Below are 18,512 nucleotides of genomic sequence, written 5' to 3'. Positions count from 1 at the left end.
TGTTAATCACAATGCTTTTAGTCTGCTGAGCCACCAGGCCCTTTTGAAAAAAACCAAACTGAAATCCTTCCTGATCCATGTCTTAATTTTTAAAATATAACTCATACTTAAAATATTAGCTGCCCCCAGCCCCCAGACAAGCCATTGTGCTACAATCAGCTGGGAAGCTCTATCCTATAGTCCTGTGAGTAACTTGCAGAGAAGTGGACAGCAGAAGGCCCAAGGAACAGGATCTCTATCTTGATAAGGTAAAGGTAAATGTTCCCCTCACACATATGTGCTAGTCATTCCCGACTCTAGGGGGGGTGTGCTCATCTCCGTTTCAAAGCCGAAAAGCAATTGCTGTCCGAAGATGTCTCTGTGGTCATGTGGTCAGCATGACTAAATGCCAAAGGCGCACAGAACGCTGTTACCTTTCCACCTATTTTTCTACTTGCATTTTTTACATGCTTTCGAACTGCTAGGTTGGCAGAAGCTGGGACAAGTAACGGGAGCTCACCACGTTACACAGCGCTAGGGATTTGAACCGCTGAACTGCTGACCTTTCGATCGACAAGCTCAGCGTCTTAGCCACTGAGCCACTTCATCCCTTGATAGTGACATCTTAATTATAAAATTCTCTTGTGGACCCTGATGGCTAAAAATGCCTGTGGAATAGATCAGTACACGACAGAATATGACACTATGCATGTCCTCTCTTTCTTATGCTTTGCATTCATGTCCTATCCTTGCAGGGGAACACTTGAGAATCTGCCCTCAGGAATACACATGTTGCACTTCAGAAATGGAAGACAAACTAAGCCAGCAAAGCAAACTGGAATTCGAGAATCTGATGGACAAGACAAGCCATTTTGTCCGCACCACATTTGTATCGAGGCACAAGAAATTTGATGGTGAGTAGCAAGCTCTGTTTTGCTTATTCTTAGAAGCAAAGTGTGTGGTTATTTATAAATGAAATAACTGGAACATACAGGCAGGAGATTAAAATACAGTACTTAATGCTTTCCGTCTGAAAAAGATCCATGCAGATGCAAAATTGTTCAAAGAAACGGCTAGAGTATATTTTTTTCTACTCATAATTATACATAGTTACAGAATATGTGCAGGAAATATATTTTTGTGCTTTTTTTTTTTTTTCCAAAAGGAGAAAGTCATTCAGACATAAGAATTTTGATCCACAGTCTTTCTGAAAGTAAATAACGGAGTATTTTTGGACAGATTTATCTTAGAAAGGCCTATACTCAGCAAGAATATTAATTGTATATTCAAGGCAATTGGGAGTTCATACTCAATTGTTGTCCTGTTAGGGCAAGAGCTTATTTGGAAACTGTCGTTTTTTATTTGTGGTAACTGATATTAACTGCAGTAATATGAAGGACTAGGCTGCTCAGACCCTGAAGAGTTGTCTACTATTTGAAACAGCGTGTAGAAGAAAGTCGATCTATTTTATTAGATAGTTAATGCTTCTTTTCCCTATTATAAACTCTGTTTGGCTGAACAGTGACATTAATATTTTGCAAAAAGAAATTATGGAAGTAATGGTAGCTTGGTGAGCTTTTTTGTCTCAGTGCATCTAACTCGTTTCCATCGATATATCAAAATATATTCCATGTTTATGTAAGATATCACCCTGGTTTCCTTGCTGCAGGCTTTAAGACTTTTTTCAACCTACAATAAGACTGTCATCCTCAATGTTGAATCTACTTTATCCCATCCCATTTCTTTTTCTCACTTTCAAAACAAAATAAATTGAAAGGACAATACATTTAATAAAGCAAATTGTGCTTTTGACTTGTCAATAAGATGAAGAATTTCAAGATTTTTCAATCCTTGTTAAAAGAAAGATGTTTGATTCTCAAGAATGCTACATTTATAACCACATCTTCCATGAGTGCACACAGAATGTGTTCTTTAAAACTCAAAGGAAGGGAGAAAGATAATGTCCTCTGTGCTTTCTGCAGAGATGTTCCCAATGAATCTTCCCTTGCAAAGAGGAGTAGTCGTGACAGCTCACCTCATGCATAACTTATAATGTGGTAGCTAAAAAGAGAATCAGCCTGTGCCCAGGATACAGTAAGACCTAATCTGTAGTAGCTGGCTGCATATTTACTTGGGCCATGTTATGGATGGGAGTTAGGAATATTGCTGAGCATAAGCAGACCTCATCCTATAAATATAAATATATAAAAGATGTTCCTTCCTGCAGAACAAATGACTGCCAGCATAGGATTTTTCTTCCTTCATATTTTGACAATCTTCTGGACGGAACAGAACAGAATCGAATAGAATTCTTTATTGGCCAAATGTGATTGGACACACAAGGAATTTGTCTTAGGTGTATATGCTCTCAGTGTACATAAGGAGAATAAAATACATTCATCAAGAATAAAAAGATACAACATTTAGTGATAGTCAAGGTTATTAATAAGCTATCAAATCGTACTAGGAAACAAATAAAAACAATATAACTGAAAGATACAAGCAATATGGTCATAGTAATAAGTGGGAAGAGATAGATACTAGTAAGGAAGAGAAGAATAATAGTAATACAGTCTTAGTAAATTATTTGAGTGTTGTGGGAACTGGTTGTTTACCAGAGTGATGGCATTCAGGGAAAAAACTGTCCTTGTGTCTAATTGTTTCGGTGTGCAGTGCTCTATAGCGTCTTTTGAGGGTAGAAGTTGAAACAATTTTTTATTTTTATTTTTTTTATTTTAAATATATACAATTTAAAAGTAGTGTGGCATCAACATGCAAGATTAAAAACATGTTTCTCTCTTTCAGAGGAGGTGAACATATTTTTAATACTGTCACTCTTCTTAGAGAGTATGCTAAAATTATATAGGAGGGTAGAAAAAGAATGACATTGTGGCAATATGAATAATACTCCTTAAATTACTCTGTTTTGTTGTTGTTATGACTCAACTGCTAATTGAATTGTTTGACTTCTCCCCCGTTGCATAGGTCCTTTTGAAATTTAAGCTCCAAGTAAAACCATCTATTTATCTATTATTCAGCAACATAAAATAAGTGTCTCTGGATGCAATTATGTACAAATCATAATTTGCTCTTTTATTTTGTCCACTATATGCTCAGCAAAGTTTATCTTAAGTATTCTTTTACGGTGCCTTGTAATATACATGAAGGTGGTAAGAGAGAGTTACTTATTTCACAGGGAATCATGGCGTTATTTATCACCAGGAAACTGCAATCTTTTCAGATAATTTTGCTAATGGACTTAAAGTGACTTGAATCTTATGTAGAAATAGGTTTTAATTAGGATAGTTTTTATGTAGATTATATATATTTGAAATGATTTATATGTCATGCTAATGATGGATATGTGATTTTCCAAAGTCCTCTAGAAACAGGCCTTAAGACATAAGGAACAATGTTAGAATATGCATGTTGCATTCTACATAGCAGATGATTTTGGAAAAGCGCCTAGGAAATTAAATGAGAGATTACAAGTACAATTGATCATTGTCATTTGTCTTAACTATAAAGGTAAAGGTTCCCCTCGCACATATGTGCTAGTCGTTCCCAAATCTAGGGGGCGGTGCTCATCTCTCTTTCCAAGCTGAAGAGCCAGCGCTGTCCGAAGATGTCTCCCTGGTCATGCAGCCGGCATGACTAAACGCCAAAGGCGCACAGAACGCTGTTACCTTCCCACCAAAGGTGGTCCCTATTTTTCTACTTCCATTTTTATGTGCTTTCAAACTGCTAGGTTGGCAGAAGCTGGGACAAGTAACGGGAGCTCACCCCGTTACACAGCACTAGGGATTCGAACCGCTGCCGACCTTTCGATCAACAAGCTCAGCATCTTAGCCACTGAGTCACTGTGTCCCTTAACTATAACAATAACAACATCCAAATAGCAGATTTTCCAAGGCACATAGCCTTAACAGGATTGATCAAAACATGTATATCACTGGACATGATAGTACTCTTCCAATATTCGAGAGGCTGTCACACAGAGGAGAGGTCTACCTATTCTCCAAAGCACCTGAGGGCAGGACAAGAAGTAATGGATAGAAGCTTACCAAAGAGAGATTCAACCTAGAATTAAGGAGAAATTTCCTGACAGTAAGAACAATTATTCAATGGAACATCTTGCCTCTAGAAGTTTTGGGTGCTCCATCACTAGAGATTTACAAAAAGTTTCCATTTATCTGGAATGGTATGTGGTCTGCTTGAAGAGGGGGTTGGACTATAAAACCTCCAAGTTCCTGTCCAACTCTGTTATTCTGTAATTTTACAGACTAAATGCTAAACTCATATTTGAAAATAATGTCTTTCAAGAAAATTCTATGTTAAGGTATACCAGTATATCAAGCAGCCTCACTAGTCATTTTGAAAACGGGGGCTTGATGGAGAATATGCATTACATAGCTTTCTTCTGGCACTTTTTCATCACAATTCTGCAGGCTGTAAGGGTATGTTCCAAAAACAGGGAGGGAGCTAATGGCAGATCAGAAGAGGAACTAAACTAAACTCTTTTGGCTGCCCTTTGTCCAGGCTGACAGTTAGCCACTCTACAAATACACCAGTGGTGGGTTTCAAAATTTTTTACTACCGGTTATGTGGGTGTGGCTTGGTGGGCGTGGTATGGCTTGGTGGGCGTGGCAGGGGAAGGATACTGTAAAATCTCCATTCCCACCCCACTCCAGGGGAAGGACACTGTAAAATCTCCATTCCCTCCCCAATCCAGAGGAAGGTTACTGCAAAATCCCCATTTCCTCCTGATCAGCTGGGACTTGGGAGGCAGAGAATAGATGAAGGCGGGGCCAGTCAGAATTTTTACTACCGGCTCTCCGAACTACTCAAAATTTCTGCTGCCGGTTCTCCAGAACTGGTCAGAACCTGCTGAAACCCACCTCTGAAATACACAGTTGCTACAAGTGTTAAGTGTAGTTATTTAGTCTCAAAAATACGTCAAGTACTTTCTATATCACTTTTTTATAGTAAGGTAGACTGATAGTCTTCCATCTCTTGCAATATTTTTGAGATAAAAGAAATATTCTTCTTGCAACAGAATTGACTCATGATTATTTCTGTTTTGGTTACAGGTTAAGGTAGGTCTAGATAAGTCAACCATTTGAATCAACAATTATAGTTTGTATTCCACCTAGGCTATATCATACCTTAAAACAGCTTACAATATATTACCCATCCAATACCATCATAATGGTATCTTATTATCACCAATTGCTTATAAGTGGTAGCTTTGATGAGCAGCTGTTTTCCAGCCAAGCCAATTTTTTAAAGTATTGCTCTATCAGCAGTTGAAACCCACCACAGCAGAAAGAGTTGTGCCATGAATTTTAATGAACAGGCATTTTCTGTTCAGTGACATTTCTTAACTAATCCTCTGAATAATATAGGAATATGAAGGCATTCTGATTTTTCTACAAAGGAAAACCATTACGCGGAAGCTGGATTTCAGTATTGTTCTCCAACAGTATGTAGAAAACACATTAAAATATTACATTTGTTGACATTTTAGTCTGGTAATGATAAAGACTGGATTTCCACATCATGCTAAGCCATAATGTGGTCATTCAGTACACCATAGTTAAAGACATAATTTACTATGAAGTGCAATTAGAGCCAAAAAAACCACATTGTTCTATGTCCTAATCTTGGTAAATTCTCCATGCTTGTTGGGGAATTCTGGGAGTTGAAGTCCCCGCATCTTAAAGTTGCTAAGATTGGGAAACTGCTCTATGTAGAGCTTGAATGCCTACAGGTTTCCGATAGATGAAACAAATTAGGAGGTTAAAAATTATTGGAGCTTCTCACCTCTGATATTTTTATTAAGTCCATGGATCCAAGTCCAAGCCAATACGGTAATCAGATACAATCTCCATCAAAGCTACACATTACACATTATAAATTTACAGAAATTAAGATGAGAGAAGAGAATGTAATGCACCTTCCAGTTCAATCATCTATGTGGACTTCAAACTCACCCGTTTGTGAATTTAATGTAACATTAAGGTTGCTGTCTATCATTAGCAGTTTATAGCATGCCTTGTTCCTTTTCCCTTCTACAAGACCTGATTATTACCTAGATTCAGTGCAGAGGTGGGTTTCAGCAGGTTCTGACCAGTTCTGGAGAACCGGTAGCGGAAATTTTGAGTAGTTCAGAGAACCGGTAGTAAAAATTCTGACTGGCCTTGCCCCCATCTATTCTCTGCCTACCAAGTCCCAGCTGATTGGGAGGAAATGGGGATTTTGCGGCAACCTTCCCCTGCCAAGCCCACTAAGCCATGCCCACCAAGCCATGCCAGACCCATCAAGCCACACCCACAGAACCGGTAGTAAAAAAATTTAAAACCCACCACTGATTCAGTGTAATTTTTTTTCTTTTCTTTTTTAAAAATTTATTTTTATTCAACATTTACATCTTTAAAATCTTAGTTACACTTTTGCAGCTTTCCAATACCGGCATCTTTAGTAATATCCAGTTTATCTTTCAGCCAACTATATACATACACATTTTGTTTGTTACCTACTTATTCATATAACCAATACATTATATATACATACCTACTACACATTAAATATTACATTCCATTATAATATCTTCTCTTATACTGTACTCTATCCATTAATTTTAGATTTCTTTTCCAGCCAATCATACCATTTGTTCCATGATTCAATTTCTTTTTTTTTCATATGTAATCTTTGATAATCTCTTTTTGGTTAATTAATAATCTCCATAGAGAGACAGAAACAAAGTTCTTGCTCTTTATAGTCTAGGACGAGACTACATTCAAAGCTTGGTGAAGTTATATTTTCATATATAAACACATTTTATAATTAGGCGGCATCTATTAAACTGAGTCAGTTGTTAAACTGTACATTATTAAATTATGTGGGTATATATTTCTTTAATAGGAAAGTACGAAATTATGAAATTTGTGACTACAAATGACATAAAATAATGTTTATTCTAAAATGTTCCCCTGTGCCATATAAATGCTTCTCTAACAACATTAGCCATAATGGGTTCATTTAGGTCAGACATATCAACTTTTATATAAAGCAATTATTTATTGTAATTTGTTTCCTGAATTTTAGACATCCTGTGTTCTCAAAACTGTACATACAGTCACATTAGAAGGCAAAAGAGTTTGAAGCTCTATTAAAAATTTTTGCCTTCTGGTTCTTTGATCCTCTCTCACAAAAATATTCAAACCTTATAAATAAGTTGTCATTTTTCCATAAAACAGACAGAAAGAAAAACCTCCGAATTATATGTGCGAATATAAAAGCTGTTTTTTTTTTAAAAAAAAGAAGAACGAAAGAAGGAAATTTCTCATCACAGTAAAGCACAGCTTTGTGTTGGGGAAAACTGTTTAAAATTGCACTTTAATATGCAAACAAATTGTACCATTCAAACTAGTGCATGAACTAAATGGCATTTTCTGTTATTCATGCTTCCTGTTATCTTATGATACTGTTCTCAACTATGCAAATGTGTATGCATTTATTGGGGGGAAGCACATATTAAATGCTTACATTAATAAAAAATATTATTGAAAAATTATAATAGTAGATAAAATGTAGAAAATGGTTTTATAAAGAGCCTGGGAATATGTGTACAAGCCTATTTATGCACGTAACAAAATGATGCAGTAATGAAATTTTGGGGAAAGAAAACGGAGAGAAGCCAAGATTTTTTTTGGGGGGGGGGATTGTCCATTTGTGATCCAATCTAAACAGTGCTCATCGAGAAATATATTGAGCTTTATGAATTGGACAATCCATGGCTTTGAATCAAATCAAATTTGAATCAAATCAAGATATTTATTGACCTCTGGGTGAATCGCAATAACCTCAAGCAGAACCTAGCATTCAAGCTCTGCTGGAGGACAGACCTGGCTATATTGTGTTTCTTCAAGAACCTGCTACATATAGAAAAAAAGTGTATTCTGTGCAGTACATATCAAGTAGAGGGAGGCTTTTTAGCTTTTCTTTCTCTAAGGCAGATACAGGAAATTGGCTACTCAAGAGATTTCAGACACTGAACAGAGTATATAACACATAATCAATTCAGGTTTCAGCATGTTTGTTATGCTTTATTCCCTTGCAGGCCAAGTGTGTCCAGTCAGTTCTGCAACACTGAAAATGTTCACCTGTAGACAGGTGATTAATCTAAAGCTTAGTTGATGTGGGGTATAGCCCATACTTATCTCAGAAGGCAACCCCTTTAGTTACACACACTGGCACTGTAGAAATAGGAAAGAGATCATTTTCCTCTAGTGAAGCTCTTCTTTGGAGGACAGTGCTTTTTAGTACATTTATTTTATTTTATTTATAAGTTTGTCAAACATGTACAAGATAGCAGGTATGAATATGAACATGGACATGTACGAAGGAAATGAATACAAATAAACGGGGACAGTAGGACAGGGACGGTAGGCACGCTGGTGCGCTTATGCATGCCTCCTTTAAGGAAGTCTTAGGAATGGGGTGAGGTCCACGATAGGCAGTTTAAGGTTGAAGCTGTGAGGGTTAGAGGATGTAACAACGGACTCAGGTAGAGTATTCCAGGCATTGACCACTCTGTTGCTGAAGTCATATTTTCTGCGAGTTTGGAGCGGTTTACCTTGAGTTTGTATCTATTGTTTGCCCGTGTATTATTGAGGTTGAAGCTGAAGAAGTTGTTGACAGGTAAGATGTTGTAGCAGACAATTTTGTGTACTATGCTTAGATCATCCCTCCTGTTTTGCCTCTCCATTGAAATGACTCACTTGTCACCATGCCCTCTTCTCCAGAAAGGATTGTGGGTTTTTGTGGGATTGGTATGGGCTGTGATCGCCCTGCCCTGTCTATGTTTTGCCAGCCCAATTGAGGTTACAGGGCTCCGACGTCTCCAGGAATTGACTAATCAGAAAACAGAAGCAATTTGCAAGAAACACTGAGCAATACGTCTGAAACTGGCTAACCTTTCTAAAGAGATTGACATGTTATTTGTTCAGTGGGTAACACAGGAAGATTATAGCCTTTGCTGTCCTGATAATCTCTCCATTGGGTCTGTCCCAACATTTGTCTTAATTGAAGCGGGCAGCTATCGCCTTCGCTTAAATTTCCCATTTATGTCTAGCTGGCAGATTTGCTGTTGCCCAATGTAATGTGGCAGAAAGGTCAGAGTCTCTCGGTGGACATATGAGATAACTTGCTTCTGCTCTTATAAAGGATATCAAATCAGCATAGAATCACTGGTGATCTAAAGGAGTTTGAAGGCCAAATTTCAAGAAGGATGCTCGCTGCTCTGAAAATTAGCTCTTTGTTTATTTGGTTATTTTAAAATGTGCATAGTCTTCATATCAAAAGGAATGTGTGGCTGGTTATAACTCATAAAAATAGATAAAATTATATATCTATCTCTATTATCTATCTATCTCTCTCCATCTACCTGCTTGCCTGCCTGCTTGCCTGCCTGTCTTTCCATTCACCCATTCACCCACCCACCCACCTATCTATCTGTCTATCTATCTATCTATCTATCTATCTATCTATCTATCTATCTATCTATCTATCTATCTATCTATCTATCTATCTATCTAATTTATAGATAGGTATAGAGATATATAGATATATAATTTAGTACACACACACACACACACACACACACAAAGAGAGAGAGAGAGAGAGAGAGCGCAATATCTCCATGTGGTTCTCAAAGGTCTGATTCAAGGGAACTTGAATTCAAAGGAAACTTTATTCTTTTTTTCCCCACTTGATGAAATATTATTCCATATGAGAATACATATATATATTTCTAGCCCACATGGCTGATACACCCTTACTCCAGGGGTGGGTTCTAAATTTTTTTACTACCGGTTCTGTGGGCGTGGCTTATTTTGTGGGTGTGGCTTGGAGGTCAGGTGACTAGGGCATGGCTAGCTGGTCAGAGTCATTTCTGGAAGGTCCTTGCACTTACGACCAGTCCTTGCACTTACGACCCGACTCATTTGTTTGCTTTTAACACTGATCAGCTGTAGGATGGCCCTTTGAAGCCCCGCGGCAAGAGTTTAAACAGTTTTTTTCCCTCTAGTCATCAGCTGGGATTCAGGAGGCAGCAATAGATTGGGGGTGGGACCAAATAAAAAGTAAGAGTAACGTGGGTGGGTGGGAGGGCGGGGGGGGGAGAACCGGTTCGGTGACGTCTTGAAAAATTAAAGTGCAGATTCTAGTCACCAAAAAAGAAAAAATGGATGGGAACTAATCAAGGAGAGAAGCAACCTGGCATTAAGGAGAAACTTCCTAATAGTGAGAACAATTAACCAGTGGAACAGCTTGCCTTCAGAAGTTGTAGGTGGTTCATTACTGGAGGTTTTTAAGAAAAGATTGGACAGCCACATCTCTGAAATGATATAGGGTTTCCTGCTTGAGTAGGAGGTTGGACTATAAGATTTCCAAGGTCCCTTGCAGCTCTATTCTGATTGACTGAACATAGATTTCTGATCAGTTGCAGGACTTTCCCTCTCTGTGCAAGAACAAGGTCTTGTCCGCGGGCACATAAGCACACAAAGCTGTCCCTTTTTTTCCCCCACAACTCCTCATCCTCCAAAGCAATTTCTCCATTCGTGACTTTAGTATAGCAGGAAATGTTAAGCATATGAAGTGGAAGCTACTTTTCCAGGTCCCTTCTAGCTCTATTCTGATTGATAACTAATCTTTAACTAATCCATATAGCAGCGCCCCCCCAACTTTTTGGGCATCAGGGGTGGGTTCTGTGAAGAGAGGATTCTCCACGGTCCGGAGAGGGCATGGTTTCATGAGCTGCCTGCAACTCACAGATGAAGCTTTGTTTACATGGCCTGTTTTCTGGCATGCCGCGGACCAGTGCTGGTCCATGGACCAGAGGTTGAGGACCCCTGCCTTGTAGGACCTTAATTCCAATGGTGGAATTCAGCCGGTTCGGGCCAATTCAGGTGAACCAGTTGTTAAATTGCTGGCTGGCCCCTCCCCTCCTCGCTCCTTCCAGGAGTCCCCATGCATCCCCGTTTTGGTTCCCAGGTAAGTATAGGGAGGCCTACTAGGCTCAAAGTGGGGCACGGGGGGCATGGTGCTCCCCCCTTCAGCCCATTTTTGCTCCCAGGAGGATGCAGGAAGGCCTACTAGGCCCAAAACGGGGTGCAGGGGGTTGCAATGTGGCACCCTCTGCTTTTGCTCCCGGGTGTGTGTGTGTGCAGGAGGCTGAGTGCTGCCTGTCACAAACCCTGGCCACAGCCACCATGGCCACACCCACCCAGCCGGTCATTAGGGCAGAGAACCAGTTGTTAAATTATTTCAATCCCACCACTGCTTCATTCCTATTGTGGAACCACTCCCTTAAGCTTCTGATAATTGGAATTTCTTCAATGGAATATGGCCAGAGCAAAGTAGATTTTATTATAGTATTTACTGCATTCCTCTTAACTAATGATGACTCTTTTTTAAAAAAACAAACAAACACCTTTTTGATTGATGAAGGACTGCTATGTTGTTACAGAACTGTTGATTTCTGGCTAAACTTGGAATATAAAAGACATCCTGGAGGAACTAACTATTTCTGTACCCCTATAATTAAAACTATATGGATAAGGTTAAGTCAACAATTGAGCATGATTTGAGGTGGTCTTAGGGATATGAAGCAAACTCTTCAAGTTTTAATTTGTCATTTTTACATTTTTCTTTATATATTTTCCCATTATCTAGGCTAAGAACATTGCCACTTTTTATTTTAGCAAAATATTAGTCACCGTGTAAGTAATGTGCAGTTTTGATCCTCTCTTATGGATGATTAATAAATGATTTCTTTAAAATGAATCATCTATTACTCATCTGTCTTTTAGAGATGTCCTATTAGCATAGTTAATGAGAGTGCTGATAGTCTGTCATCCTGTTCCCTCACTGATAATCTGTTCAAATAAATCTGCTCTACTTTCATGACAAAAAAGATACAATAGTTCATTGAACTCCATGTTTACCACCAATTAATGTAGACATGTTAAGGGGTACTAACATTATTATCACTCAAGTATTTCAGTTTCCAAATCCTTTCCGAATCTCTATAAAAATCAACTGTGATTTGTTAAGACAGTTGTTACATTTAACTGTATGCTACTGTTTGTTTCTTCATTTATCTAAACTAAGCCGTCATTTCCATTCTCAGTATTAATACTAGTATGTAGTTCTTCAGCCATTTTTATCCTTTAGACATCTATGTTATCTCCTATTAAATTTCAAGCAGATCAAATCTTCTAATCTAAGAGGAGGTTAATATACTCATTTGTTCTTCTTTTCCATTCTCTTCCATATGTTTTCCTTTCATTCTTTTTTGTAGGGTGGCAGACGTTTTTGTGTGTATCATTGTATAGATGCCTATTTCAATCCTAAACATGGAATTGTCAAACTTATCAGTGTTGTATACTATAGTTTTAGCTATCCAGGTTTAGCATGCATGTAACTGCAAATAATACATGATATCTAGATTTAAACTTGTAGGGAAATTCAGATTACCTATCATTATATATTCTATATTATATTCTATATTCTATATTATTATATATAATATAATATATCATTATAAAAAGGAAGTGAAAGAAGATAGTGAGGAGTATATCGTAATGAAGTAGTCAATGACTACTTCAGCTTCAACCACAACAATACACGAGCACACAATAGATACAAACTTAAAGTGAACCGCTCCAAACTCGATTGCAGAAAATATGACTTCGGTAACAGAGTTGTTAATGCCTGGAATGCACTACCAGACTCTGTGCTCTCATCCCAAAACTCCCAAAACTTTAACCTAAGACTGTCTACTGTTGACCTCACCCCATTCCTAAGGGGCATGTATAAGAGCACCAGTGTGCCTACCATCCCTGTCCTAATGTTTCCTTTAATTGTATTCATTTATGTATTAATTCATGCTTATATTTATATATATTATCTAATATGTACTCGACAAAATAAATAAAATTAAATAAATAAAAATAGAACATGGGTGTCAAACTCGATCGTGTCACGTGACGTATTGTGACATATAACAATTTTTCCCTTTATGGAGCTGGGGTGACCTGTATGTGACACATCCGGCCTGTGGGCTGCCAGTTTGACAGGCCTGATCTAGAAGATCACCATTGGATTATATAGTTATATAAATACAGTATGTTATATAGTGATATTAGTGTTCAAATTTTTCTGGGAACTGCAGGCCTTGAGTCTTTAATGGCCGAGCAAATGGAATACAGCAGAAGGGGTGGATGACATGGGCCTCTGCAAGAATACCTGAAGAGGTTTTTATAGTCATCCTTATAGACACTAGGATGTGGAGCAGAGATGTTAATACTTAGGGTCTATATGGTTGCAACATGTTTTTTAGCTGAGCAAAACACACATAATATCCTGATCCTGCTGTGAATTTTTCAGACAGAATAATGCGACTACTGAGGTTATTTCATCAAACCACATTTCTTCTGGGAGGAGAGTTGGTGTGACAATGTTGAAGACTGCTGGGCTAATGTTGATAGCAGATTCCAGTTTGGTGAGGATCCATTGTGACTGGATGTGGTTTTCTAACCAGCTGCAGTTCTGCCTAAAACATGTGCTATGTGGCCTCCACTTCACTAGCTTGTGGTTCAGAATGTCAAAAGGCCTAGGCAGGTCTTCAAACACCAAGAATTTATGAAGGAGCTTCAGGAAGGGAAATCTTTCCTCCCACTTTTAATTCAGTTTCCTTTAGCCATCCTTTCTCTGTACAGGGAGTAGGGAATGGTTTACAAGCAGTCATTTAGTGACTGTTTGAAGTTACAATGGCACTGAAAAAAGTGACTTACGATCAGGGATGGGTTCTAAAAAATTTTACTACCAGTTCTGTGGGTGTGGCTTATTTTGTGGGCATGGTTTGATGGTCATGTGGCCTTTAACTGCTTGCAGAGCTGTACTGGTCTACCCATTTGTTTTTGGAGGCACCAGTCTACCCATTTGTTTTTGGAGGCACCGGTCTACTCATTTGTTTTTGGAGTGCACTGGTCTACTACCACCCGATCAGCTGTAGGGCGGTCCTTTGAAGCCCTGCGGAAGAGTTTAAACAGTTTTTTTCATTCTAGCCGATCAGCTGGGACTCGGGAGGCAGCAAATAGATTGGGGGCGGGGCCAAATAAAAGGTAAGAATAACATGGGGGTGGGCAGGAGGCCCAGTTCCCGAACAAAGAGAACCGATTCAGTGACGTCATATCATTACTGCTACCGGCTCGGCCAAACCGGCCAAACCGGGAGGAACCCACCACTGCTTATGATCACTTTTTATACTTACAACTGTTGCAGCATCACCATCAGTGGTTGGTTTCTACTGGTTAGCCCTGGTTCAGGCAAACCAGTAGTGGTGGCGGCGGGAAGCTCTGCCCACCCGCCCGGACATCATCACGGATGCTCTGTGGATGCACAGAAGGTTCTACGCATGCGCAGAAGCACCACATGCACTCACAGTTCCAAACCGATAGCGAAGGCAAGTGGAACCACTACTGATCACCATGGTTACGTAAACAAAATTCAAACACTTGGCAACTGGTTCATATTTATGATGGTTGCAGTGTCCTGGAGTGACGTGATCACCTGTTGTGATCTTCTGATATGGAAAGTCAATGGGGAAGCCATATTCACTTAACAATTGTGTTACTAACTTAGTAACTGTAGTGGTACAATTGTGGCAAGAAAAGTTGCAAAACAGGGCAAAATTCATTTAACAACTGTCTTGCTTGAAAGCAGAAATTTTGATCTCACAAGTCAAGGACTATCTGTATCACTGGAAAAAGAGAAAGATCGAAGTCTCCATTTACACGGAAGGAAAAAGTAGGACAGGATGTTTGTTTTCTACGTTACTCTGAGGTTCTCAGAGAAGGGATGAACTTAATGATAAGCTAAAGTCCACCTTGAAATTTCTCAAAGAAGGTTTTTTTCGGTGAAAGATACTTTGTGTTTTCTACTTTTCAAACTCTTTGCATCAGATTTTGAGCTTAATTTTATTGGTGGAGGTTTCATCTTGTATTTTTGTTTTCTTTTATTTATCTGACCATTGCCATAAAGTCTCATACAGAAAAGGCCCACTGGACAAAATCATTTCCTTGAGATCAAAGTGTAGACAGCCCTGGATGTTACAAACCATTGGCATGAGGATTGTACAATGAAAGATTTTTACCGTGGTAGATCAAATACTGCCTTTGGCCATCTTATAACTAAACAAGCTATAAGAAGGTCACACATCTACCCATGAACATTTAACGGAAATGCCTCTGCCTTTGAAATACATTTCAAACACAACATCTCTTCCATGAAATTGAATGAGAACTGATTGAAAAAACAAGTTTTTTTTTCTGCAGACGTTTAGATGAAGCATTGCTCTTTTATAGCATCTAGATCAAGGCTTGGAAAGTAAATCTAACACCTCCTTGGTTTCTTTTATTGATTGCTGTCTTGTGGTCTTTTTCCCTTAATAAAGCTCATTATTTGACTAGTATGGTGTGTATTATGCTCAGATTTCAATGGAGTTTAACCAGAGGTGGTATTCACCAGGTTCTGACCAGTTCTGGAGAACTGGTAGCAGAACTTTTGAGTAGTTCGGAGAACCGGTAAATACCACTTCTGACTGGCCCCGCCCCCATCAATTCTCTGCCTCCCGAGTCCCAGCTGATGGGACTCGGGAAATGGGGATTTTGCAGTAACCTTCCCCTGGAGTGGGGTGGGAATGGAGATTTTACAGTATCCTTCCCCTCGAGTGGGGTGGGAATGGAGATTTTACAGTATCCTGCCATGCCCACCAAGCCACACCCACCAAGCCATGCCAACCAAGCCATGCCCACAGAACTGGTAGTAAAAAAATTTGAATCCCACCACTGATTTTAACCCATTGCTTCTTTCTTCATATTGTATCTGCGTTGGTTGACTTGACCAATCTATTCCAGGGACACAAGTGAATAGTAATATACCAGTAGACAGCAGTGATGTCTTAGAAACCTGAAAAGAATATTCTGTGCTGCCACTCCTTATAATAGTTAGAGGTCCTACTGCTTGCATTTCAGGAGCTGTTGCATTTCTGAGATGGATAAATTGTGTAAGTTCAGCTAAGGGAACTACAGTAGACATCAGTTCAGTTGAACTAATGAGCAAGTTGAGGATTACCGAAGGATAGTTTGGGATTTCCTGAAACCTTATAGCAACAAGAAGTTAAGTTTATAAAGCATCAAGGAAACCACTATTTCTTTGCTTTACTTTTTAAACTTGTTCACTTTAAAGTTCAAACTGATCTGAAAATAGGTTGATCACTGGTGTTACCCTCTTTGGCTAGAGTGCTTCGTTTGGACTCTTTTGCTATCTGACATCCTCAGTCTCAGCCCTTATTATACTGATGGGTTTCAATGTGTCATTTCAGAGGTTTTCCCTATGAAATATTTGTGGACAGAATACTAAAATAAACGTTCCCTATCCTTTACAGAGCTATTGCTGGCAGATAGCTTATTACTCGCAATGAGTGATTTATCCTTTGCCCTTTTCCATTCACTGTGTAATTTGTTTGTTTTATGCTTCTGGAACATGGTGCTGTTTATCTCAGAATGGTAGAAATGTCCATCTGGTAGCTTCTAAAGCATATTTCAAGCATTCTGGTGACCAGACACGTGTATTTGTCTCAATTTACAATTAAGACAGAGTATCTGTGGAAAACACAGCTGGCCACATGCACTTTAGGCAAGGAAGAATGGAAAATAATTTCAAAATGAACAGCAATCTTTTCAGATTAGAACAAGTTAATGGATAATTCCTATATGAATTTATTTCAAATGCATGTTTTGTTCAATTTGAACAAAATGTACTCTGTCCAGAAGCTTTTTAAAGATTCTGTATTAATTATTCATAAATACATAAATATGATAGTTGAATGTTCAGTAATGCCCCCATTTCAGTGGTGAAATTCGCCAGTTCTATCCGGCTCGGGCAAACCGGTAGTGCCGGCGGCGGGAGGCTCCGCCCACCTGCCTGGATGTCATCACGTCCCGTTTTTGACCCTCCACGCTCTGTACATGCGTGGAGGAGGCACACGTACTTACATTTGCAAATCGGTAAGTGGATTTCATTCCTGCTCCATTTTTATAATTTTAGTTTAAAGTAGGGATATTTTAATAAATGAAACAGGGCAACAGTCTTTGAATTAAGCTATTTCATTACCTATATTTACTGCTGCATATAATCACCACTATTTACTACCTACTTCTACCCATGATGAACAAGTTCCTTCAGCTGCCATGAAAGAACTCCATGATTCTTCAACTAGGTCCTAACATTTCTTTCTATCTTTTCATTTGAGTCAGTGCTCACAAAGATATTCTTTCAGTTTTGGGGGAAGATGGAAGTCTGATGGCACCAAATCTACACTCGGGTGGCTAATGGAACAGATGATGAGATTCAATTTTGAATTGCCTCTTGGCATTCTTGGCATTGTGAAGTGTAAGGCCCAGTATTCTCATGTTTTAACAAAATATATTTCTTGTGCTTCTGAATCCTGGTTAATTGTTTAAAAAAATTGAATGTTATACATAGTGCTCTGAGTGAATAGGAGTGGAGAGTATTTAAAGAAATCCATGTGAATAGCATCAGGGTCACAAGAAACTTTTCTGCCAAAGCCTGGATATAGAATTTTTTTTTTTTCAAAAAAGGAAAGTTTATGATAATGTCCAGTGGGCCCACACTTTGTTTTGAAGTCATAATGAGTACAGTGTTTTGTTGGCTATCACCCTGCTGTGAAGAATTCCTCACCATCTTTCCCATAGCATGACAACAATTGCAGACAAACTTCAGTTCTTGAAGGTTTCATATCTACTATCAGGATGAGGAGAAACCATCTTGCACAAACCTTCCAATATTGATGAATAAAGTGACCCTGTAGGTTCCTGTCTAACAGCAATTTTCCTTTGTGTGAATTGCCCTTAATCAGTTCATCAATCTTTTTCATGTGGAAGTTGTTTGTTGCTGTCCTAGATCATCCATTTCATTCTTGATTACCCAAATCAGTTCTTCCTAGGTCCCCATCGTCATCATCATCATCATCATCATTTTGGCTAAGTGAGGAAAAGTCACACAAAGCACTTAATCAACCTTCATTTGATAGTGAATTCTAACAGGAAGGAATCCTTCAGCGGTCAACTATGCACTCACAGCCCATTACTTAAAACACACTGACAAGTACTCACTGAAGACTTCCATATCCCAAACAGTAACAACTCAACCCTCTCTTAGAGCAGCTTCTTGCTCACTGAAGTGAAAAAAAAGAATGATAAAGAACATGTGAGAGTTCTGTTATCTGTTGGAAACTTAAAACATTGAAGGCGTTACTTTTTTCATTTAACCGTGTGTGTGTGTGTGTGTATGTGTGTGTTTATTTCAGTCATGTGTATTAAGCAGCTCAGAATCAGCTGAACTGTGAAATGGGGGTGGCAAATAATTTTGATCAATAAAATAAA

The 18,512-nt window shown here is 38.7% G+C and overlaps 1 protein-coding gene across 4 annotated transcripts in view; it reads left to right on the top strand.

The window, feature by feature from the left end:
* The window catches only part of GPC6 (glypican 6), a 939,262-nt gene that overhangs the window by 251,000 nt on the left and 669,750 nt on the right, over nucleotides 1-18,512 (top strand). For all 4 annotated transcript variants that reach the window (XM_087895494.1, XM_087895493.1, XM_034417402.3 and 1 more), the window contains exon 2: nucleotides 735-893. In XM_087895494.1, the coding sequence (XP_087751620.1) occupies nucleotides 735-893 (159 nt within the window). The remainder of the gene's footprint in view (nucleotides 1-734; nucleotides 894-18,512) is intronic.

Source organism: Pantherophis guttatus, chromosome 5 (assembly GCF_059756535.1).
Source record: "Pantherophis guttatus breed Tessera chromosome 5, ASM5975653v1, whole genome shotgun sequence".
Classification (NCBI taxonomy): Eukaryota; Metazoa; Chordata; class Lepidosauria; order Squamata; family Colubridae; genus Pantherophis; species Pantherophis guttatus.
Note: the sequence above shows the minus strand (reverse complement) of the source record. Positions and strands in the feature narration are given on the sequence as shown.